Consider the following 23710-nt stretch of genomic DNA (forward strand, 5'->3'; position numbering starts at 1 on the left):
AAAAAAAAAAAAAAAAAGATTTTATTTATTCATTTATTCATTTGAGAATATGAGAGAGCGAGCGACAACACATAGTGGGGAGGACCAGAGGGAGAAGCAGGCTCCCCACTGAGCAGAGAGTCTGACACGGGGCTCGATCCCAGGACTCCGAGATCATGACCTGAGCCAATGGCAGATGCTCAACTGACTGAGCCACCCAGGTGCCCCTAAACTAAGAAGCTTAATCAGTAAGATCTCATTTTCTTTGCGCAACCCTGAGGTGCCAAAAACAAGTGTAACTGTCAACTCATGGAAGAGGAATTTCGAGATGCATGGGATCAGCTGCTTAAACGCCTTTCAAGACACATACTAGTCTAGAAGCCTTCCAAGGGAGTTTGATGGGGGAACACCAGGCTTTTGGTCCATCACCTGCAGCCCTCTCTAACTTACCACAAAGTAAATGCTCAAATCTTGATTAAGAATAACAGATGAATATTAGAAAAGTGTGTTTAAGTCCTGAACCAGAGAGTCAAGAAGGGCCGGAGGACTGTTGACTTACGCTTGCTTCTCATGATGACTGTGGGCAGCGAAGACGTGTCCTGCGCCTGAAGGCTCCCTCTGGGCTGCTGAAGAAAAAAGGAAATAAATGAACACACAAGGACCGCACCCGCAACTTCGCTTGGGTCAGGTCTCAAGGAGCCCAGAGCAGGGAGAGAGCTCCAGAGCGGCGCGTGGCCGACGGCGCTAGGCATCCCACCGGCCACCCCCACGGGCTCTTCACTCGGAACCTGCCAAGCGCCAGGACTCCGCACAGGCTGCTTCTCCTGCCAGGAATGCCCTGTGCCCCTTCACCCCAGGGTCTCCCTTGATTTCAAGACCACGGGAGAAGCGCCTCCTGGGTCAAGCCACCCATCACCTCCTCACCCAAGGCAGTGCCTGGCAGGCCCTGAGGAGCCGGCACAGATCACCTAGCTGCCCTCATTTACGGTCACTGTCGGCCTGCCGTTTTCCCCTGAAGAGCGGCATCTGTGCCTTTTTCATCGCTGTTTCTCCAGTGACTAGCATCAAGGAGGCACTAAACAGTCCTTAGGTATGGTACGAATTTCAGTTGAGATTTTTGTTGGGGCATGTGACAGAAACACTGTGTGTGAGCAGTTACAGAGTGAACCAATGTACTCGGAGATAAACTATGAGTGGACACAGGTTACTTCCAATTTAAAAATGGAACTCTCCCTTTGAGGCTGTGTTCTCTTACAGGGAAGACGCTACCTCTACCGTCAGCCTTCTACAGAGCCTAGTTCATTCCCAATAGCACTAAGTCCCCTCAGATCACAAACTCAGTGCCCGTGGGCTTAGGCAGGCAACAGGCGAAAGAGGCAAGGGGGCGGGGTGGGGAGGGAACTCGCACATCTGTCAGGGACGCGGCAGCTCAGCCCCCGGGGATTACACTTCACGTTCTTGTTCCCCAACATTTAGGGACCTAGACCGCCAGATTCCATGCTGCAGGCTTAGGATCTATCAACGGATCAAACATTCCCGACTTCGGACTGCTTGGCAAGTTCGGTCTTACACGCTAGTGGGAGGAAGGTGCAGACCATGCAAAATACATGTAGAAGTAAATACAGGCTGTTATGCAGAAACTCTGAGAAGGTGAGTACTATGAATAACCGGAAAAAGAGCAAGCTGAAAATCGGGAACGCTGGCTATGAGGAAATAACCAGGGTTGTGAGATCTTCCAATTTTTTAAGGAGAAATTAGATAGGAAATGGGATTAGAAAAAACAAACAAACTGCATCATCAACAAAAATACTTCAAGAGCCAACCACAACTGATGTCGATGGGCTGGTGAGATCTGGGGCACAGAAGTGTGTCATTTTTACACCGGTTCAGACTCTTGGCCCCGGCATCATCTGGGAACTTAGAAATGCAAATTCCTGGGCCCCACCCCAGAGTGCGCAGGGGAGGGGGAGCAGTGAATGGTCTTTCGGCAGGTCCCTGAGGGGACTCTAACGCACATTCAGTCTAACGTGAGGCCGCTGAGCTAGACACACGTCTGCTCTCTGACGAAGCCCACGCAGGCTGCGCATCGTGTGGATGCAGCTGGAGAGTGCTCCTCAGACAAGGACAGAGGAGATTTATTTACAGGGGACTAGAACACGGAAAACCACAGAGGTTTGGTCCCCAAACCCACTCTCTCAAAGGGCCAGCCGATAAGCGGTGCCCATTATCACACAGCACGTGAGATCCCTCCCCACTCCGGGCGCTGCCTCTTCCTGCCTCACGTGACCAGAGCCAACTGCTCCCTGCTCTGTGGACACCAGTGCCAGGGGCAGGCCACGTCCAACCCTCCGCCACCGAGCTCCCCGGCAGCTCAAAGCCCCCGAGTGCCACCTGCTGCCCTCAGGGTGGCCATGAGGAAGCGGGGTGTATGAGCAGCAGGGCGGGCCCACGGGCATGCTTATGAGCAAAAACCACTTTGACAGCAACACAGAGACGCTAGAAATGCAGAGAAATGTGCATTTAACACAAGACTCCTGAAAGCATTTTGTTTTCCAAAAGCCACAGATTCCCAAGTGTGTCAGTGAAGAAGAGACTCAGTCGCTTCTGAGAAGAATGACTGGTTGCTTTGGTCTCAGGGTTGGTACCAAATGATCACAACAAACAAAAACCCCAACCAGGCCTCTCCCCACCCCAAGGAATGTCTTACCTTCATTTTGACCTTTGCACAGGAGGCCAGACTTTCTCTGCAGCCTTTGTGGACAAACGCACCGCAACCTGGAAAGCAAGCAAAGCCCAAGGTGACTTCCACCAAGTTGAGAGATCTGGGACTCTGCCTCCCCGCGGCCACAGCAGCCCGTGGATTCCCGAGTTAAGTCACTTGCATGTCAGAAGGCGGCTCTAACTGGGATTACAGACTGTGGTCTCTGCCAGAAAGCAGGCGCGTGACGTCACGGGGAGGAGGAGAGAGGAGAGCAGATGTGATTTCTGAGTCACCGAAACGAGAAGTCTGGAGCCTCTCAGGCAGGAAGCTGAGAGCTTACCGAGCAAAACGGAAAGTAAAACTGTCTGCTGTCAACATGGGAGGTCGAAGTCACAAATCCACAAACAGAGCCCCTTCCCGGGACTTGGGATATCCGCATGGCTGTGTCAAAGGCAGAGTGGGAATCCGAGAGCCTGTTTAGGTCCTTCTGCTTGGGATCGTAACCACCCTGAGCTTCCTCCGGCCCAGCGGAGTCAGGAGACGCAAAAGAGAGGTGCTCAGAACCGCCCCAGGCAGGTCAGGGCATCCTGACTCGGGATCAAGTGGGATACTTCCTGAAAGATGCAGGGGAGGCCACATCTGCCTATGACACGAGCCTCACCCTTACTTCTTACTCCCTTGGCGCCCAAGCCACTGACGCAAAAGCCCACCCCTCTGGGCCTCAGAAGGGCTGCTGTCAGCTCCTGCTGCTGCTATGAAGTCATAAAACAGAACCACGCCAGGAGGCCAGAGGGGAAGCAGAAACAAACAATGGATCTGTCTGTGGGGGCACTGGGCGAAGAGAGCCTCTCCAGGAAGGCTCCCTGAGAAAATCAACCGGACACCATTCAACAGGCAGCACCCCAGGTCCTGCCCACGTCCGCTCACTCACGGTGGGTCGAGACGCCTCTTCCCACCGGCCCTTTCTCAACAGTTGCTCCCGCCATGCCTACTCGGCTCACGGAGCTCTAGTGCCACCCGTCACGCTGTACCGTCACGGTCTCCCGGTGTTCTCCAGAGTGCTGCATCTCTTGCTGAGTCTCTACATCTCTCTAGCACAGGGCCTGGCTCACGGCTCCTATTCAAGACCTACTAGGTCTCCTCTACCCAAAGGCCAGGTGCCCTGACACGATCTGATTATAAGACGTGAGATGCCAACTCATTAGCAGTGACAGGAGCCCAGGAGGAACTGCTCTGCGGGACATCTGATTTAGGTCCTGGCTCTGCTAGTTAGTGCAGCACATGCAAGTCGTTCCATAGTGCCTCAGTTTCCCCATCCAGTAAATGAGAGAAGGGTCCACATTCTCCCTTGGGATAATTTTTCAAAGTAAATTCCACCGGAGTGTCCCACCAGGTTCACGCAGCTTAAGACTTCAGCTTCTGTGTCATCTGAATTACCACTAAGGTGGCCCCAGCCACCCCCGAGGTTACGTCCGGGGAAGGGCCCTGACAGGAGAAGCCTTGACAGAGGCCACCACCACCCAGGAGGCTAGCAGGAGCATGTCTGCTTTTGTCAACAGGATGGGCCACAGTCGCAACCAGTCTGGGGTCCTGGGGGTGGGGTGAGGCTTTATTCTGGGCCTTTCTCTCCTAGGCCTGCCTCTGCCCCATCTAGCTGACCTCTTCTGGCTTCACCCCTCGTGACATTCACTCTCTAGTCATCTTTCTGTTAACAAACCTGAAGAGACACCTAAGTTCCTTTACCAATGGCAGGACGTGGAGAGGCTCTGCTGAGAAAGGCTAACGTTGGTACCAACAAGAGGAAAATCCCAGAAGCGACTCAGTCAAAACGCTGTTCCCTCCTCCAGGAGCAGATGGCAAGGGAGTGATGTGGATGCCATGGTCCCTGTCATTACTACCGCCTGCGGTCACCCCCATGTAAGCGGTGAGCTGCTCTAGAAGTCGGCGGTGCGAGAGAGGTTATGTGCCACTGACCAGAAATGTTGGGGTTTCTCAGCAATGTCCCTTTCTGGACAGAAGGAAAGAGACCCCTGGGGAGTGACTCATTCTAATTAGGAAGAGTAAACATTTGGAGGATGTTTCTCTAAAGAACCGGAAACCACTGGCTCTCATTAATTTGTCCAGTTCTCTGTGACTTGAAAATAAGGATCAATTTTGATAAAGAAGTCACTGTTTTACTACTGAGAGAAACAGCAGAACCACACGCAGAAATCCAGGTGACTCCTGAGATGCCAGTGCGGCTCTGCCCTTGTTTGCATACATGCAACGTCCTGTTCCAGGACGCAGACCCCGGGGAAGCTGGGCTGGAGGCTTCATGCCTCCCCAGCCAGCAGTCTTCCAGGGAAGTCCCAAAGAGGCAACAGGTGGGCTGGACCGTATGTCTTCACTGGTTTGTATTTAACTTTGTTTTTGGCCTCTCACCTCCCAGACACTCTCCTGCAGCTCCCATCATCTTTACGGTAAAGCTCAAATTTCCCACTTGGCTCGATACGGCCTGCCATGCATGAACTTCCAGGCGCTCACTATGTTTTTGGTCATGCTTGTGAGCCCTGAGCGAACAGTCTTTTGTGCTTGTGTCCCTTTCCCTGACTGGGTCGGCAGGACTCACCTCGATGAAGTCCTGACCCACCCGGGAAAGAAAGACTTCCCACTGCTGCTCTTCTGGAATTTCACGCCGGCCTCCATCACAGTACTGGACTGGCCGCTCTGTTCCACTGGACAGAAAACTCCTTGAGGGAGTCTCACTTTGTCTTTTACAACTTTTAGATCCCTATGCCCAGTTCCCAGCCCAGTGAGCACTAGATGTCTGAAGAGCGGGGAGAGGTGGGCAGGTGCTCCAAGCTGCTATACCCACAGCGAGAAGCCCTGCTTGGTAGTTGAGACAATTCCTACAGTCATGTTCTAGTAAGACAGACACAGTCCCCCGTCTGCATGCTATCCTTACTCCGGGGTGCCTGCCATGCAGATGCTGGGGAGCACAGAGCCCCCCGCCCCCAATTCCAAGGTCGTAGGTGGCCCATCCTCCCTCTCACGCACAGGCTCCCCTCGCCACCTTTCCTCTGTCTTTCACAAATCCCCGCTCAGCTCAAGTGTTTCAGAGACCTCTTCTTTAACCCCATTCCTCCTTGTCCCCTCTCAGGAGAACCTCTGGTTTGTCCCTTCTACTTAACAAAACACGCTTTAGGGGCACCTGGGTGGCTCAGTGGGTTAAAGCCTCTGCCTTCGGCTCAGGTCATGATCCCGGAGTTCTGGGATCGAGCCCCGCATCGGGCTCTCTGCTCAGTGGGGAGCCTGCTCAACCCCCCCCTGCCCGCCTCTCCGCCTAAAACGTGGAAGATAAGCGTATGAGGAAAACTAACAAATCCATACGCCAGACAAAGAAAACCACACATTTTGAAGCGAAACTACATGTACTGCCACACATAATCACGGTCCTGACAGTGTTAAAGACTCGTCATAAACCAGTAAGAAAAAGACAAAGATCGCAACAGAAAAGTCGTGCAGACTGTGTACAGGCCGTTCACAACACAAAACGGTGCCTGATCTCTCTAGAAATCAGAAATGCAAACTAAAACAACAGAGAAATACCACTTCGTGTCCAACCAGGTTGGATAAAATAAAAGCCTGCCCAGTCCAGGAACTGGTGAGGAAGCGGTGTTGCGGGAACTCCCGGCATCTGCCGAGGGATGGAGAAGCTGGTTCCTCTGTTTCCAACAGCATCTTGGAAACATGCAGTTAAGCTGACAAGGTGCCCGTCTGACGACTTAGCGATTCCCTTGGTGCACAGAGAGGATCCTTGCAGCTCTGCTTGTGACAGAGAAAACTGGAAACGGCCCAAGTGACTTAGCAGTGGGACAGATCGGATATATTCATAAAATGGAGTACCATTTAAGAGAAGTCAATGGTCCAGAGATTGATCAGTTTCAATACTCCGGATCTGCTGGATTTAATGTTGAGAATAAAGCAAATTACAGAATGAGATATGGTACCATTTATGTCAACTAAAAACAAAAAAAATTAGACATTTATGTAGGAGACAAAATTACAAAATACAGACTACATATACACTGAATTTATGACAGTGCTTGTCCTTGAGGAGTGAGGAAGAGGATTAGGCAGGGAAATATGGGGGGATTCAACTGTAATGTTTATTTCTTCAAAAGTAATCTGAGTTAATAAATAAGTATATAATAAATATAATAAAATGTTACTACCTTCTCATGTTGAGGGTAGCATACATAGGTCTGTCACATTATCAATGTACTACTTTGTACTAGTATTTAAAAACCCAAACCAAACCCCAGTGCATCACATTCTAATATCCTCCAAAGTTCCTTGGATTTCCTTTTAAATATTTCCTTAACTTTTTTTTTTAAGGTTTTATTTATTTATTTGACAGAGAACACAAGTAGGCAGAGAGGCAGGCAGAGAGAGAGAGAGAGAAGCAGGCTCTGCACTGAGCAGAGAGCACGATGCAGGGCTCGATCCCAGGACCCGGGGATCACGACCTGGGCCGAAGGCAGAGGCTTTAACCCGCTGAGCCACCCAGGCGCCCCATAAATATTTCCTTAACTTCTAAAGTCAATCATAGTTGTCATGGATTAAAAACAATTTTTCAATCAGCCTCTCTTGTCTTCTAGTCCAATTACAGAAGTGCATTCTCTTCTCTGCTTTAATGAAAATCAATAATGTTTTTGACCTCTATGGGCAACACAGGGGGTGGGATTTGCCTGAGAACCTGCCACTAATTTCGATCTACAAGCGACCCCTTAGTACACTGGGACACAACCTGTCTCCCCAGTCAGCTCTAACACCAAAGAACTAAGCAAAGGTGATTTCTGAAGAGGTGGTGCCTTCACTTTTAAACAGACTTCTGTAGTAGTCAAGTTCTCAGGCCAGTGTTTGGGATGTGAAAGACAACTCCCAACTGATGAATCACGCATGCAGATGTAATAATAAAATGTACTTCTAAAAAACTTTTCATACAAATTCACTTTCTTAGTCAGCTGAGACAGGTCCCCAAACTTCTCATGAGCTGAAATCATAATGTGGTCTGTAATAGGGCTTGTGTCTCAGTGAGAAGTCATTCTTGTGGATGTCTGCCTGACATACTCAAGTACCTACTTGAAAAACACTCAGCTTGTTACTGAGATGTCCCCGGACTCTGCTTGCAGCCACAGTTTTAGTGGTGTGTGGGGTGGTTTAGAGACTCCGGCCCCACTGACATCAGCCAGAGTCACGAGGTTAGAACCTTCTTCTTCTCGGTTCTGGAACACAGACAATGACCAAGAGCAGGAGACGCGAAGACACTGTCAAGCTCTCTGCCACAAACCATACCATGTTGTCAGGGAGCTCCAAAAATTATTTGGTCTTTTATTTATTTAGAAGAAAAAGATTTCCTAATAGCAGTAAGCAACATGCTTTCATTTTTCAAGGCTATTCAGAAAGGTCTCAGCATAGTGGTTTACAAGAACAGAGTTGGCTCCTAATTAGATTCCTCTGAATTTAAACACACAGCTCAGCCTTCAACTTCTTTTTTCACTACCAGGAGGCATCAGACAGAAGAACATGAAGGAAAACCCACATAACTGGGAAATATCATCTATCTGTTTTTTTTTTAAAACCTCTGCCACCAACCGCCACAGAGCTGTGGTGAGCTGTTTATATGACACGCTGTCTCTCTCTCAGCAGAAAAACAAAAAACAACTGGTAAGAAACTCTGAAACGATGCTTTGAAGGAGGGAAGAGGAACGGCCCTACCGAACGGTACTGAAATCACAGGACAGCACAGGTCCTGGACAGGTCAGGACGGCTATGAAAGGGAGGAGTCACCTTCTTGAGTTCCGAAGTGAGGAGACTTCCCACCCTGAGTCACTGATCATCCTCAGGGAACATGCTAGGAGTCCTGCCTAGTGGAGGCACATCTGAGCAGCAAAACGGATCTGGAGAAAATCCTCTGATCTTTCTCAAGGAACAGGATGAAGGCTTACAGTTAAGGACAGAAAAGTGCAACTGCTTCCTATCATTTCAACCAGAAACTAAAACTAAAACTAAAACAAGCGATAATGGAAACAGCAACAAGCCAGTTTGTATGAGCAACTTGGAAATACATTCTCCCAAATTTTTTCTGCAACTTATTTTGTTTCAAATCTCTGGGAAGTGTGAAACATGGTAGTTTGGACTGACAACGTATTAGCTACAGGCTAAGCTATAAGGCACAGAAAATGTTCTTTGTAGCTGGTGTAATAACCACAAAGATGATGTACAGAACAAGAGGAAAGCCACAGAAGAGAGCCCCACCACCTTTGCCGAAGGGTTCATGTAACTAGCGCTGGTAAGTGCGCCTAAGAACGCCGGTAAACACGAGAGCCCTGCCTGAGTGGGAAATGATAGGCTCCTCTTTTGCCTCCCTTTCCCCTAAGCGACAAATGTCTTTTCTTTAATCGATTATGTGTATTATACTATCCCACGTAAGCAATGAAGTCTACACATCAGAAAACAGCATACAGAGAGCTGCCTTCCCAGATGAAATCCAAAGCAAAATCCGACCAGCACACACGTTCTGAACACTCTCCTGTTTCCTATTTAGAGTGTAGCTGATCTGCTTGTTTATTTTTTTAATCAAGAGAAACAACCTACCACAAAAGTACTCAGAAGCTGCTAACACAACAGAAAGTAAATCAGCAATCATCTCAAGATCATCTTACATCTGTTTAAAGCAAATAAAACAGAACCACTGACAAGATCTGAAACCCAAACATAATGAATTCCTTACTCTGAAGGACTCCACCACGCATTCCAAAGACCAGATTATTTGTGGCAGCTGGAAAGAACAGCTGATTTTTCAAGGAAAGCTTTATGTAGCTGAAGAACTGAAGACACTCTTTCCTTTCCCCATTAAGAGACCTAACCCTAAAACAAGAATCGAATTATGGCTGAGAAAAAAAGACCTGCTGGATTTCTCCTAAATTAAAATACATGAAAGTGGTCCTGGCAGGGGGCTTTAGTCTTGGCTTTTGTGGTTTTCGCCAAACCCCCACACCCCACCCCACAGCAGGCTGCAAAGAAACTATATGGAAGCTTCACTCTTGCCATTTCCAGTGTCTGTGATCAAGACCATTTCCACGCAAGTCCATGTAAAGGAATTCAAGCTTTCATCCAGGATTATGACTTAATTCAGACTGGTCCAGGTGTATACCAGTGGAGTCGAGAGATGTTGATGGGTTTTAAAATGCTCTTATCCTGTTGAATGGCTTAGTATATGCATGCAGAATATGTTAAAGGGACTAATGACATTTGGAAGACTGGTGCCCCGTCAATTATCAGCCACCATCATCTATCAGTACGATGGGCTATGTGGCTGATCTTCCCAGACCATGACTCACACCTGACCGAGCAGGGGCTTGGGTGGGAGGCTCCAGGAGCTGGCCACAGACGGTTATGTTTAACTGAAAAGGAAAGCTCCCAGGAGGGTAGGGGACTAACTGGAGGGATGCTACATTTCCTGAGACTCCTGGGAAGATCCTGAACATGGGAGGGGATGGAGAAAAGGGAAAAAAAGGTTCTGAATCTCCAAATTACTCATATTTTCCACTTCCTGCTAAGATAACAGATGGTGCTTCACACACACAAACATTCATCGCAGGCTCTGTTCTTCAGGAAGCTGAGAGAATCAGCCGATTGCTTTTGCTCCGTTGGGAAAATGACTACACATTGTTCCCTTGCTTTCAAGCCTTGATTTTTTTCTTGTGGCAGGCTGCACACTGTCATACACACATCTTAATGCCACCACCAAATGCTGAGCCTATTTCAACACTCCCCCAGGGCTGAGTGCAAAGCTGCAGGGGGGACAGGGAGCAAGCTCTGAGGTGGGGTGGTACGCGAATGAAACTCGGATTTCTGAACCTTAGGTGCAGAAGAAGGTAACAGGCCCTATCAAAGTGTTCCTTTTTGCTGATTCTTTCAGTTTAAACTTCAAAAATATTACTCTTTTCCCTTGTTTTTGCAGAGCAGGGAGAACTAACATAACTTGTGATTTTTGCTAGATCACAAGCTATTGCCATAAATTAAAGAACCACTGGCTGAGAATGTTGATACTCCCTTCCCCTGACAGACCTCCAATCAGAAAGTCTCCAGTGACCCCAGGCTGGACTCCATGGAATACTCTGCTTCCAGAAGAAACAGTTAAGCCAAACAGACCAATCCATAAAAGTTCCACCCCATTATAAGTTTATAAATGCTGTTAGCATAAATCGAGTAGCCAATCTGGTATTTGATTGGTTTCCACCTTTAAAAAGTCTTGAGTGAGAAATACAGTGAAATGCCATCAAATGTGTAAAATATTCAGGGTGGCTTTTCGAGTCACAATTTTAACATTTACTTTTGAAGTCAGCAAATGAAAACAATGAAGTTGCTTTAATGGATCTAAAAATCAGAAATTAGAGCTGCCTAGGACAGCTGCAATTCATGGAACTACCTCAGCATCTAATTTACACTCCTGTATTTCGTTTTGCGTACACAATATGGGGACATCTTCATTCACACAGATGAGTAGGTTCCAAATATTAGCAGTTTAAAAAATGGCTTTCTTTGCAATCACATTATATTCTTCAATTAATTGGAACTAGGAAAAATGCAAACAGTAGGTAGGCTGATAGCTGAAGTTAATATGTTAATGTTGGGCACCTTGGTGGCTCAGTGGGTTGAGCCTCTGCCTTCAGCTCAGCTCATGATCTCAGGGTCCTAGGATCAAGCCCTACATCGGGCTCTCTGCTCGGCAGGGAGCCTTGCTTCCTCCTCTCTCCCTCTGCCTGCCACCCTGCCTACCTGTCATCTCTCGCTGGCAAATAAATAAATAAATAAACAAATAAATAAAATCCTTAAAAAATACTAATGTGCTGATGTTAATATCTGGTTATATTTTCAGCATGTGGATTTTTAATGCAGGTTTAAAATTAGTTTTTTATATATACATATATTTATTTATTAAAAAATCCATAGAACTAACAAAACATTTCCACTGGGGGAAAAAAAAAATCGAAAACCACTACTCTATCAAACTATTTAATTACTGGGGTGCCTGGGTGGCTCAGTGGGTTAAAGCCTCTGCCTTTGGCTCAGGTCATGATCCCAGGGTCCTGGGATGGAGCCCCGCATCGGGCTCTCTGCTCTACGGAGAGCCTGCTTCCTCCTCTCTCTCTGCCTGTCTCCCTGCCTACTTGTGATCTCTGTCTGTCAAATAAATAAATAAAATCTTAAAAAAAAAAAAAACTATTTAATTACTACACAGTCTTGTGGCTGATATGACTTAAGTCTCCGAGTCTCAAACCTCCCACATTTAGTTTTGTTCAGTACAAGAACCCACACAAGTGATTCTTCACGGATCCCTCTGGTATCCTAGAGCCACGTAAGTTTCCAAGAGGTATCCCAGATCCCACTCTCCAGGGGAAATCCTAGTGCACACTATTCCAACACCGTGAGTGGTTTCACAGTCTAGGAAGACTGGCTATGCTGCCTCATGGAGCAAGCCCGGCAAAAGAGAAACTCCACGTACATTTCACAGGAAGAGGTTTCGAGAAAACAAAAAAAAGGGCTCAAGATACCTGTGGTTAGCAGTAGTGCATTGTCCTACATCACAGCAGATATTGTTGCTATCTGACAATCAGTGCCATGCCAGCTGCAGGTTTAATTCTGAGCCACTATAGTCTAATGTAGGCAAAGAATTAATATAGCCAAGGAGGGTCTATATCTATATATATCAATGGCGGGGTGCCTGGGTGGCTCAGTGGGTTAAGCTTCTGCCTTTGGCTCAGGTCATGATCTCAGGGTCCTGGGATCAAGCCCCACATCCGGCTCTCTGCTCAGCAGGGAGCCTGCTTCCTCTTCTCTCTCTGCCTGCCTCTCTGCCTGCTTGTGATCTCTGTCAAATAAATAAATAAAATCTTTAAAAAAAATTAATAGCACTGTAAGAGAAAACATTTACTGAACATAAACTAGAAAACCTTTCCAACCTGAATTTAAATTGAAAAGCTGTCTGGAGACAGTCACGGCAGGAGTCATCTATCTACTATAACCAGAAACCAATGCTTTCCACTGTTCCCTACAGCACAAAGGAAAAGATTCTTTGGGTCTTCAAAGAACATTTTCCATCTCTTCCATCCCTTACTCTTCTGATACTACTTCACATCTGTTTTAGGACCGTGAGTCTGTGGAATCGACTACATTGCTTCTTACTCCTGCTGGTGCCGTCAGTAACAGTGGTAGAGCAGCTCTCGAGTCTCCTGCCAAGCTGTTTTCTGGTATCGTTTTGCTCTTTGTCCATTAAGTTCTTGAATCAAATACTGACATATTTTGCTCTTTCATCAGAGACCAGCTGACAACCAGGAAAATCTTTAAGTTATCACAGATCCAAGGTTTACACTTCATTTTTGCTCGAACCAATTATATACAAGCACAGTCTTAAAAGGCTCAAGCAAGACAGGAAAATAAACTAAAAAGTCTCCCTGATCTCTCCTCGTCTCTTCCCTTAAATTGATACTAGTTTGGGGTATGCCCTTCTAAATATTCTTGCTTATTTATAGAAACAATGACCGTTCACTTTTTTCTACAAATTCAGATCATACGTACAGTTCTACCTGCTGCCTTTTCAACTTATCAGAGTGTCCTGGAGATTTGTTTGTGTCGGCAGTTATCCCAGGGGCTGGCAGACTATGGTCTGTGGGCTGAATTCAGCCCACACCCATTGTATGAATAGAGTTTCACAGAACACAGCCACGTTCACTTTCCAGGCCTCATCTTGGGCTGCCTCTACGTGTGGCTCCAGGAGCAGAGTCAAGCTGCCTCAACAAAGACCTGCAAAAAGCCTAGGACCCCTTCTGCCAGCTCCTCTACAGAAAGAGCTCGCTGACCCTCAGTCTGGTCTTTGTGATATCAGCTCCAAATTCCATCTAGCCAATATACAATATTTTATTGATGGTTATTTATTTAGTTCCTTTAAGTTTCTCTGTATTACAAATAATGCTGCAATGAGCAGTTACCAAGGTTTTTGAAGAGTTTTGAGAACTCTTCTCAAATGCCGCGGTGTAAGCAGCTTGAGAAACGCGCCTCTCATCTCATTGTTCCTGCCTCTGAAAAGAAAGGACAACCATGACATGTAGCCGAGGGGCTAAATATGGCTATGGTGGCAAATATATTACAATATATAAGCACATCAAATTAGTGTGTTGCACACCTCACATTTACACAATGTTATGTATCAGATATATTCGACTGGGAAGAAAAAAAGGTCCCTGACACACACTGCTGCTCAATAAATATTTCTCCACCAAGGGCTTCGGAATGGATCACAATACCAAACGCAGTGCTTGGCAGAGACAACTGGTCTTTGTGGAAGAATTTCAGTTAAGAGGAACGCAAGCGCATAATTATTGACAGTAAATGTCAAAAATAAAGCCAGTCTGCAGTCCTAAGAGTTCCCAGAACATTCACCCAGCTCTCCCTTTCCTAAACTGGGGGACAGAGTGGAAGTCGTTTTCTTCCTTTGTAAACAGAAATCACAACTGTCCAGCAATGGTGCGGAAGAGTGACATGTCTGAAAAATCTCTACGAAGATTGGTCCGGGGCTCTTTTTATTCCTGAAATGTTATTGTTATTTTTCAGGTCGACCCATTAGCTGTTCTGTTCTTTCATTAGAAATTCTATTTATTTCGACCTCTTAATAAGCCTCAACAACTTGCCCTGTTTGTGCCTTTGCTAACTTCCTCATGGCGGCTGACTTCCTTATGTGGGGTCTGTGTATTTTCTTTCTCTCTCTTTTCTTAAAATTTATTAGAGAGAGAGAGAGAGGTGTGGGTGCGAGTACAGGGAGGGTTAGAGGGGGAGGGAGAGAGACAATCCCAAGCAGGCCCAGCGCAGAGCCTGACATGGGGCTCAATCCCATGACCCCAAGATCATGACCTGAGCTGAAACCAAGAGTCAGATGCTCAGATGACTGAGTCACCCAGGCGCCCATGCAGTTTAACCGAAAGCTCAGTTTCAGCTTTAGAGGACCTCTTTCCTCCCGTGGGAACCTCCAGCCAGCCTGTCTTGTCAGTGTGACCCTGCAGGGCTGGTCTGCATTTGTGTCAGTGGAGGTTCCTTAGTGTTTACCGTTCTCAGATTGGGATTTCATACGACCGCTTGTGAAAACTTTAGTTTGGAGTATGGGTGGTGTGAATTTGGACCCCAGGTTCACAGATAGTGCGGAATTCTCACTCAGAGTCCTGGGAGAAGGCAGGCACGTTTCCTTGCTGCTTCAGAAGGGCCGGGCAGCGGAGTTTTTCCAAGTCATTCAGCACGGATGTTACAGTCTCTAAAGCTCTCAGTTTTATCTGGGGTCTGAGCTCCAGCTTCCACTATGTGCCTTGGGGCCAGATATCCTGCTCCCTACTAGGAAGGCTCTTTAGTGCTCTGATTCTGAGTTTCTTCAGGGGTTTTCCTTGCTGCAGGCTTGGCTATGTATTTTTTTTTTTTTAATATATTGCACTGGATATTTCTACTTTATAGCAGAACATAAACTATGTTCAGTCTGCTTCACTGAAGTTCTCAGAGTATCAGTTTCATACTGTCCAATCAAGAGACAGGAGGTCTTTCTGTTTTTCTCTGAGACCAGTGCTCCTCAAATGGAGAAAAGGTACTTTGCAGGAGGGATACACAGAAGGATTCTTCGGGATACGGGAGGAAGCTTTTACAGCTTTCATTTATATTGACTTTAAAGAGAGATAGAGCTGATGCAGACACTATACTGGTGCCTCACTCAGCCCCTATGTTGGGAAGCTTCACTTTACCCGTGCTAGAGGTTTCTAGAGGTGAGAGCCCTCGAAAGGGCTAGGGCAGCGGCACCGGTCCTCATTCTCATCCCTCCAGCATGCTGTGATGAATGGAAGTGTGCAGGGGCTCAATGAAGTGAGCTTTAGATTATACTAGTTCCAACTAGAATAAAATGAGGATGTAGCTTACAAATTCCTGCAAAGAAACCACTGACCTAAGACATTATTATTAATAAGACTAATAACCAGCAAACAAAAAGAATTCTCCTATTCCTACAATAGTTTTCTTTTCTTTCTTTTCTTCCACTCTTCTCCTTCCTTCCTTTCTTTCCTGCCCCCCTTTTCTGTATTGGGCTGGGGTGGGGGGAGGGAATCTTAAGCGGGTTCCACACCCAGCACAGAGCCCAATGCAGAGCTCCATCTCACAATCCTGAGATCGTAACCTGAGCTGAAATCAAGAGTCAGATGCTTAACCAAATGAGCCACCCTGGAGCCCCTAGAATGAGCTCTGGGTAAGGACAGGACAGGACAGGACAAGCGTGTAGTTCTTGCATCAAATATACACACCCTGTGCAAGTAGTCTAACAACATTTTAATGATACATGAACATACTAAAAAGTGCTTGGTGACGACTGTCCTAGGCAGCCAAGTTATTCTGGTACCAAGGAGCTGTGTCAAGTGGCAAGAAACTAACCAGAGGACATTTGTGGGGTGTCCCAGGGAAGAGCCTCATAGAATCTGGGCCCCAAAATAAATATGCAGGAGGTCTCAGACAGTGGTGGCCTCTGGTTTTCTAGAGGGCTCATAAAACTTAGCACTATGCTACAACGCTCCATTTCTTAGTGAGTCGTACAGGAAGGACATAAATGTGTGTGAAATACACAAAGATTTCAATGAGAGCTCCTCCCACGAGGTGGTGGGTTTTTTAATAGGACAGTACAACAAACAGTGCTACAGACAACATTTGGGATATAATAAATCCACAAAAGTCATCTTGAAAGAATGTGATCATAAAGCCAGTCATTCAGAAAGTCACGACAGCTGTGGCAGCGACAAGTTGGACTGCGGACTAGCATAACTGGGTGGAAACCATTTTTTGCAGTAGCTTTGAGTCTGCTCAAACAAGCCTTTAAAAACTTCAACTTCCAGTAAGTTAATTACTTTTGGTAACAAGTCACTTGGGATACTATGCACAAATGACTGAGAATACGACAAGGTCATGATGTCCTGATCGTCTGAATCTGTCACTATTTTGTCTGATGTGGGTATAGGGAGAACACGGTGCTAATCACCTTGGCCTCCGGGGTGACCGGGCTGGGCCTAGAGTGGGGCTGGATCTCCAGACTGTCCCTTCTGGCCACGGCAGCCTCACTGACTTACTGTGGTGTGCACTGCCAATATTACTTTCTCTCTATCCGATGACAGTGTTGTTGAGACACAGTGCCTTCGAGCAGGGTCTGTGGGCCAGATCCATCTCATAGCCTATTCTTCTATGGCCCATACGCTACTAATGGTTTTTACATCTTTAAATGGCTGGGGGGGGGGGGATAAATAAAGATGAGTACTTTATGACACGAAAATCACATGATTCCAGGTTCACCACTGGTGAAGTCTTACCAGAACACAGCTGTGGCTCACTGGTCTATGTGCTGCCCAGGCCGCTTCTGCACAACAGCAGAGGCCAGCAGTGGTGCAGGGACCGTCCAGTTCATGGAGTCTAAAATATGTGTTCATGGCCCTTGACCAAAAAAAAGCTATCCATCCCCTGCCCAGTATCTTATCCAACCCAGGACCTGGGCTCAGTTCATAGACTTGGCTTTAAAGGTGGCTTGAAGGAGGTCAGCCACTGGTCAGCATGGGACATTTTGGTACGTGTGCAAATGTCTTCTCTTGGCAGTCATCATGACCTGACGCTGGTAAAGGGCTGAAGCATCCGCCAAAGTACCAGAATAAGAACTGAGCGCGTAGAACCTGATGGGGGACTGCTGTGTCACTTTAGAGTTTGAGGCTGGGGGCTGTTTCGACACAAGACACAGACTTCTGGGACAGGCAGTGGCTTGGGGGCAACAGAACACAATGTAAGAAACTGGGGCTCTCTGTAAAAATGCACCGGCTGCATGTTCTACATTTGGAACTGATGACACATGGGATGTTTTAGACAGACCTAACAGGCCGACTTCCCCACACACACCAGGAAGGGACACAGCTAGATGGACGGGAAACCCGGAATGAGCTTTCCCGAGCCCGGAGCGCCGCACCTTGCAGGAAGACGGGTGCTGCTTACCTGCACACGTGTAGGCATCCTTGCTGGTGAAAGGCTTCACGCACTGGCTACAGCTGATGGGACCCACGACAGGGATGGAACTGAAGGTGTGCCCGTTGACCGTCTTCTTATCCTTCTCTTTCTCCTTCAAATCTTTCTCCTTCTCCTTGATCTTCTCTTTCTCTTTCTCCTTTTCCTGCCAAAGGAAAGAACCAACAGTTAACGGAACCCCAGAGGCCCTCCTCTCACCTGGGCAGCCAGGTGGCATGGGGTCACAGGTGTGTGATGGAGAATGCTTTGCACGGAAGTTAAGAGCACTGTCCCGGACAATGGTTTTTCTAGGTCGCGAGCGTTCCGGCTACACTGGAAACGCTATGGGAAGACATGTTCACACGATGGACACAACGTCCCAGGACCAGCTCTGGGAAGAGGCTTCTGGATCAGGAGGAGGGGACTCTGCGGTGGCCTATGAGCCCTCCTCAGCAAGCCCAAGCGCAGCCCACGGAGGAAGCCAGCAACGAGCAGAGGGCCAGCTGCAGGAAGGGGGCCGAAGGGACTGCAGCCACTCTCGGAGCAGCCTCGGGGAAGGAAGACGATGGGATGGCAGGAAGCCCTCTTCGGGGATTCCTCTCGGACTTCCTCTAGCCGGAAGCATTAACTGTCCCCGACACACACACATACCGCTGTCGTCACCTAAAACAATTCCTGCAACACGGGCGCCACGAAGTTCATGATCATGACAACTAACTCAACACCTTACACTTTGAGTCAATGCCTTCTAAGTACAAGACTAGCCTCAGTCTCCGTAACTCTGAAGTGCGCAGGGAGGGCATCACGCTTGTGCAATTGAGAAGATAAAGATGATAAATATCAACTACAATTCTGAACAGCTACTATGTGCCAAGAACGACAGCAGGCGGCTTACACATATTTTCTCCTAACCACCCAGTGAACTACTGGTTATTATCTCCATGGCACATCTGAGGAGACCGAGGCTCTGAGATGTTTAATACGGTCTCTGAGGCGACATGTCAGTAACGGCCCGTGCTGGAAAGAAGATCCAGATCTGGCTGACTCCACAGCTCTCTTATTCACGACACTCTACTGCCAGGGGCTGGCGAGGTGTGTTGACTCACAACGGGTCACACGGCAAGTGATTGGTAGTCAACATCAGGACCCAGGCCTCCCGACATCCCAATTCAGAGCCCATCCACTGTACCGAACTGGCAAGTGCTGGTGAAGTCTGATTCATGCATGGTCCTTGGTTAACAGAACACGTATAATAAAAATTTAAGAACCAAACTGCTACACTTTAGAACTGTAAAAATTAAGGAGAGAGGGAGAAAAAGTATTTCACTTTACATAACAGGAAACTGTTCTAAGTGACAATCAGTAACCACTAAAGTATGTAATAGTCTAATAACAATCAATTACGAGTGGACTTTTTTCCAAGTAATTTCTCTCCCCTAACTAAATTTTGCCGCAGGCTTCTCTGCGCATAAACATTAAACCGAAAAGCATCTGCCTCTTTTGCTTCAGAAAGCTATAATATAAAGCGTGTTCCAAGAAAACCTTCTATGGCAACTGACATTCTCTCAAGCCTTCCAATACTCATCAAATCCAAATAAATAACAAATAATACTCTTGTCCTTTGCAACTAGCCCAACTAGTTCTTCCAAGAATAAAAACAAAACAATAAACTCCCATCGTCTCTTTCTCTGCTTATGAGAATTTAGTGCTGTAAAGAAGGCAGGCTCTTACCTCTCCATGTCCTATGAATTTCACGGTTATGAGGGGTACTTCGGGAACCCGACCCCATTTTATCGACATGACTCGACCCCCATGCCAGGAAATGTGCTCTCACAGAAGGAGCGGCTCATGCCGGCAGGGCAGAGCTCAGCAGCTTTGAGCTGCCATCAGAGGAACCGTAAGAGGAAGCCAGGGACTGGTTGAGAAAGGGAAGGAGGGAGGGCTGAGGCTGCTGGTTTCCTTAAGACAGGCTTAACTATTTGCATGCTGCCAGCAAAGCCAACTACCCTAGTTACCCAGGACACGGGAAATGGAAATGAAACAAAGCGAATTCCCAAAACACAGTGTGTGTCCGGACGGGGCTCCGCTGCAAGATGGGACACTCTGGGAGGACCGAGGCCAATTTTTGACACTTGGAAGTTAAGGAACACATCTACTTCGGAAGGCTTCTCATTACGTCGAATCCTAATGTGTGCTTCCCAAGAACAGTGTGTGGTGAAGCTGGTGGTAGACTTCGCCTGTGGTCAAGTGGATGACCAGCTTGTTTTCTCAAGTGTGACGTTTCCATGTTGAACAACATGGGGAAGTAGGGGCTGCTGGTATCTCAGGGACGGCTGCAGGAAATAACTATACCAGGTACTAAGAAGGAAAATGAGTTCTCGCTTTCCCCCACCTACCATTTTTGACAAATGGTTACAATGAGAAGCACGGAGAGCGCTCCTGACAACCGAAAAACAAGCTGTCGTGAAGTCACCCTCATACTGCAGATCTCTGATCGGAGAAGGAACCAGAGAACCGGATTTCACACAGACTTCAGCCTTTGCAAACACTCTCTAGCGGGCACCTCTGTAAGGCTCATGGGTTTACTTCTCCCCTAGGGAGCAGAGGCCCAAGAAAGCAGAGCCGGACTGCAGCAGCTCTGCAGGAATGCAGCCTGTGCCCCCAAAACGCCCACTTCAAGTTAGAGTAAGAATTTCCACAGAACTTCTCTGCCCATGTCCTAGTTGTCTGTGAGGAGGAAAGCTCAAAGAACATCGGTGTAACACGGTGGTCTGAAGGGGCTCACTCCATTCCCTTTGTGAACGGGATCACCGTGCACATCAGCGTTTCAGTACTCTGTAGCAAGCAAACGTACTGAACAGGAAACGGTACTATCAGAAAACACTAACTAAAAGACAAAAGCAGAACCTGCCAGTCTTCCTGTTAGACTTCCTGTTCGGGCTTTACCCCTTTGGAAAAAAACACCGAATACATTTAATTACTCATGCCAGATACTGCTAATTTTTAAAAGCACATAGGAAGGATCAGTACTCAGTTTCTCCAATCCTACATCCCTCTATCTATCTACTTATCTACATAGACATACGTGTCTTCTCAGTACTGAAGGCAAAATATGAATAATTTTTTTGGCTCCTTTTGGCTCCTTACCATCTTACTTAAGAATTGTGACACACAGACTTTTAATTTTAAGCACATATAATAGATTAACATAATAATTAAGAGACTCTAAAGGCAACAAGTATAAACTATTTTTACATGAATGCATACATCATGCTTAATTATAAGGAAAGCAAAATTTTCCAAACCGTTCGTAGAAACTTTACTAAGAATTTATAGGTGGCAATTTATTATATCTTCAGTAAATGCTTATATTTTTCCTTTAAAAGAAGTAGGAACGATTATATTATACAAATAGATTAATAAAAGTAGATAAGATGATCTCTAATAGCAGGTCTTTTAAAAATAATAAAAGATGGGGCGCCTGGGTGGCTCAGTGGGTTAAGCCGCTGCCTTCGGCTCAGGTCATGATCTCGGGGTCCTGGGATCGAGTCCCGCATCGGGCTCTCTGCTCAGCAGGGAGCCTGCTTCCTTCTCTCTCTCTCTGCCTGCCTCTCAGTGTACTTGTAATTTCTCTCTGTCAAATAAATAAATGAAATCTTAAAAAAAAAATAATTTAAAAGAAGTAGAATTCTATCATTTTTATTAAAAAAACTAGTGTTAATGTCTACAGTAGCACTTTCAGTTAACATATGGAGAAAGAACAGTCTACAGGAAAAACTGAGTCAGCATCCTCACACTAAGTAACTCATTTGTTTTTGTCATCATTTAGAGAATAAAACAGTTCTGTGCGGTAAAGCTCTACCACAGGCACTATGGCATATTAAGTCGGAGTATTTAATGTAACTTGACACTACTATTTCCCCTATTTCTTACTATCTTTTGGTACATTCACAAAAGCAAGCTCTTCTACATGAAAGGCAAGTCTCAACCTTCTTGATGTGTTTGGCCAGTGGGGCATTTTCCTAAACACCTGATAATGTGAAGTAAGGATTGCCATCCAGGTTACAGATTTCTAATTTTTTTTTTTAAGTTTATTTATTTGAAAGAGAGAGAGAGAGAGTGCACAAGCAGGGAGTATTGGGGGACAGAGGAGAGGGAGAAGCAGAACCCCCTGAGCCAGGAGCCCAACACAGGGCTCCATCCCAGGACCCTGAGGTCATGACTTGAGCCGAAGGCAGCTGTTTAATACCGAGCCAACCAGGTTTGTAATTTTTTAAATAAATATTTTGGGTTTTTTTTTCCAAGATTTTATTTATTTATTTGACAGACAGAGATCACAAGTAGGCAGAGAGGCAGGCAGAGAGAGAGGAGGAAGCAGGTGAGCCCGATGCAGGGCTCGATCCTAGAACCCTGAGATCATGACCTGAGCCAAAGATAGAGGCTTTTACCCACTGAGCCACCCAGGCGCCCCCAGATTTGTAATTTTTTGAGAGTTTCCACTGCCAGAGATAGCACGAGCCCCCAAAGACCAAATGTTGAAGCCACATGTGAAAGAGGAACCAGTTTCGTTGCAAAACAGTGCTGTCATTTTGACAAAGGAGATGCTCGGACACAAAGGTCAACTGATATAGACGGACGGGGCTGACGGACTCTGCTGTAACAATTTCCTTCTTTCCTCCTGCCTTTTTCTCACTCCCTACTAGCAAGCTCCAGTCCTTTGAGTTATTGAAAAAGTTATAAAGACACTGTTCAGTAACGGTTAGATTTTGTTTGAGTGAACATGAAATGAAGTGTGCTAACTGCTAGAAGTCAGCCCATAAAGAGGTTATTTGGTTACTATTACCTAGTTCTGTGGCCTAACGCTAGTTCTCTGGGCTTCAGTTTGTAAATAAGGAGGATGAAACTTTTTGAAAGGTCAGGTTCCAGTTTCTAAATTTGATCTTACATGGTTTTGTTTATGCCTGTCTGTATTCCCTTATTAACGTGACCTGTGGTGGAGTCATTGCCCTGCCCTGGAAATTAACATCACTGGGGAGATGCACAGAAAGGGAACTCTCCACTTATTTATTTACTGGTCTTCCAATTGAAGATCCCACATTTTAAAAACAGAACAACAAAAACACCAGACATATGTGAAAATGTCCAAATAGATCATAAAACTTCTCAATAGTAAAGATGAAGGGGCGCCTGGGTGGCTCAGTGGGCTGAGGCCTCTGCCTTCCGCTCGGGTCATGGTCTCAGGGTCCTGGGATCGGGCCCCGCGTTGGGCTCTCCGCTCAGGGGGGAGCCTGCTTCCCTTCCTCTTTCTCTGCCTGCTTTCCTGCTTGCTTGTGATCTCTGTCTGTCAAATAAATAAAAATCTTAAAAAAAAAAAAAAAAAGTAAAGATGAAGATCTTTAGTTCTTTAGGAGCACCTGGCAGAATGCTAAGACCATCTACAGAAGTCCTGTGATAACAGCTGGCTAATTTATACTGGTCTTCACAAGGAGGTTTTCTTTTGTGGACACCAACCAGTGTCCAAGCCAGCAGTGGTAAGTCAAACACATATGGCTCTTATTTTAAGCCTTGCTGCCAGTCTGTGGAACACTGATGAACATTCTGCCCCCTTTAACCTGGATTTTTTAAATAATAAAACAAGGGTATGTCTGAAGTTAATACTTGTATATATGATTCTTCTAGAAACAATCTGCTAGAGTCCTTGCATTTTTTCCTGTTTCCCTCCTGATCGGCTCACCTTCTTCTCCTTCTGTACCTGGGCAGGAATGAAAGCACAATTCTGGTGGCAGGTTTTGTGGAAAAATTCCTGTGAGGACTGAACCTAGCATTTACTAAAAGAAAGAGATCTTATTTTACAAAATCTTGTAAAATGCATTGGCTCTACTTCTACCAACCCGCTTAATGAAGGGCTTAGAAAGCTTGTTGTATTTTGTT

The 23710-nt window shown here is 46.5% G+C and overlaps 1 protein-coding gene across 8 annotated transcripts in view; it reads right to left on the reverse strand.

Moving 5' to 3' along the window:
• The window catches only part of AKAP13 (A-kinase anchoring protein 13), a 322148-nt gene that overhangs the window by 32254 nt on the left and 266184 nt on the right, over positions 1 to 23710 (reverse strand). For 6 of the 8 annotated variants that reach the window (XM_059371621.1, XM_059371619.1, XM_059371618.1 and 3 more), the window contains 3 exons: positions 17771 to 17945; positions 2687 to 2754; positions 539 to 605 (listed from right to left, as the gene is read on the reverse strand). In XM_059371621.1, coding sequence (XP_059227604.1) covers positions 539 to 605; positions 2687 to 2754; positions 17771 to 17945 — 310 coding nt within the window. The remainder of the gene's footprint in view (positions 1 to 538; positions 606 to 2686; positions 2755 to 17770; positions 17946 to 23710) is intronic. The other 2 variants (XM_059371616.1, XM_059371622.1) reach the window with 1 other exon arrangement.

The sequence above is a fragment of the Mustela nigripes genome, chromosome 13 (genome assembly GCF_022355385.1).
Source record: "Mustela nigripes isolate SB6536 chromosome 13, MUSNIG.SB6536, whole genome shotgun sequence".
Lineage (NCBI taxonomy): Eukaryota > Metazoa > Chordata > Mammalia > Carnivora > Mustelidae > Mustela > Mustela nigripes.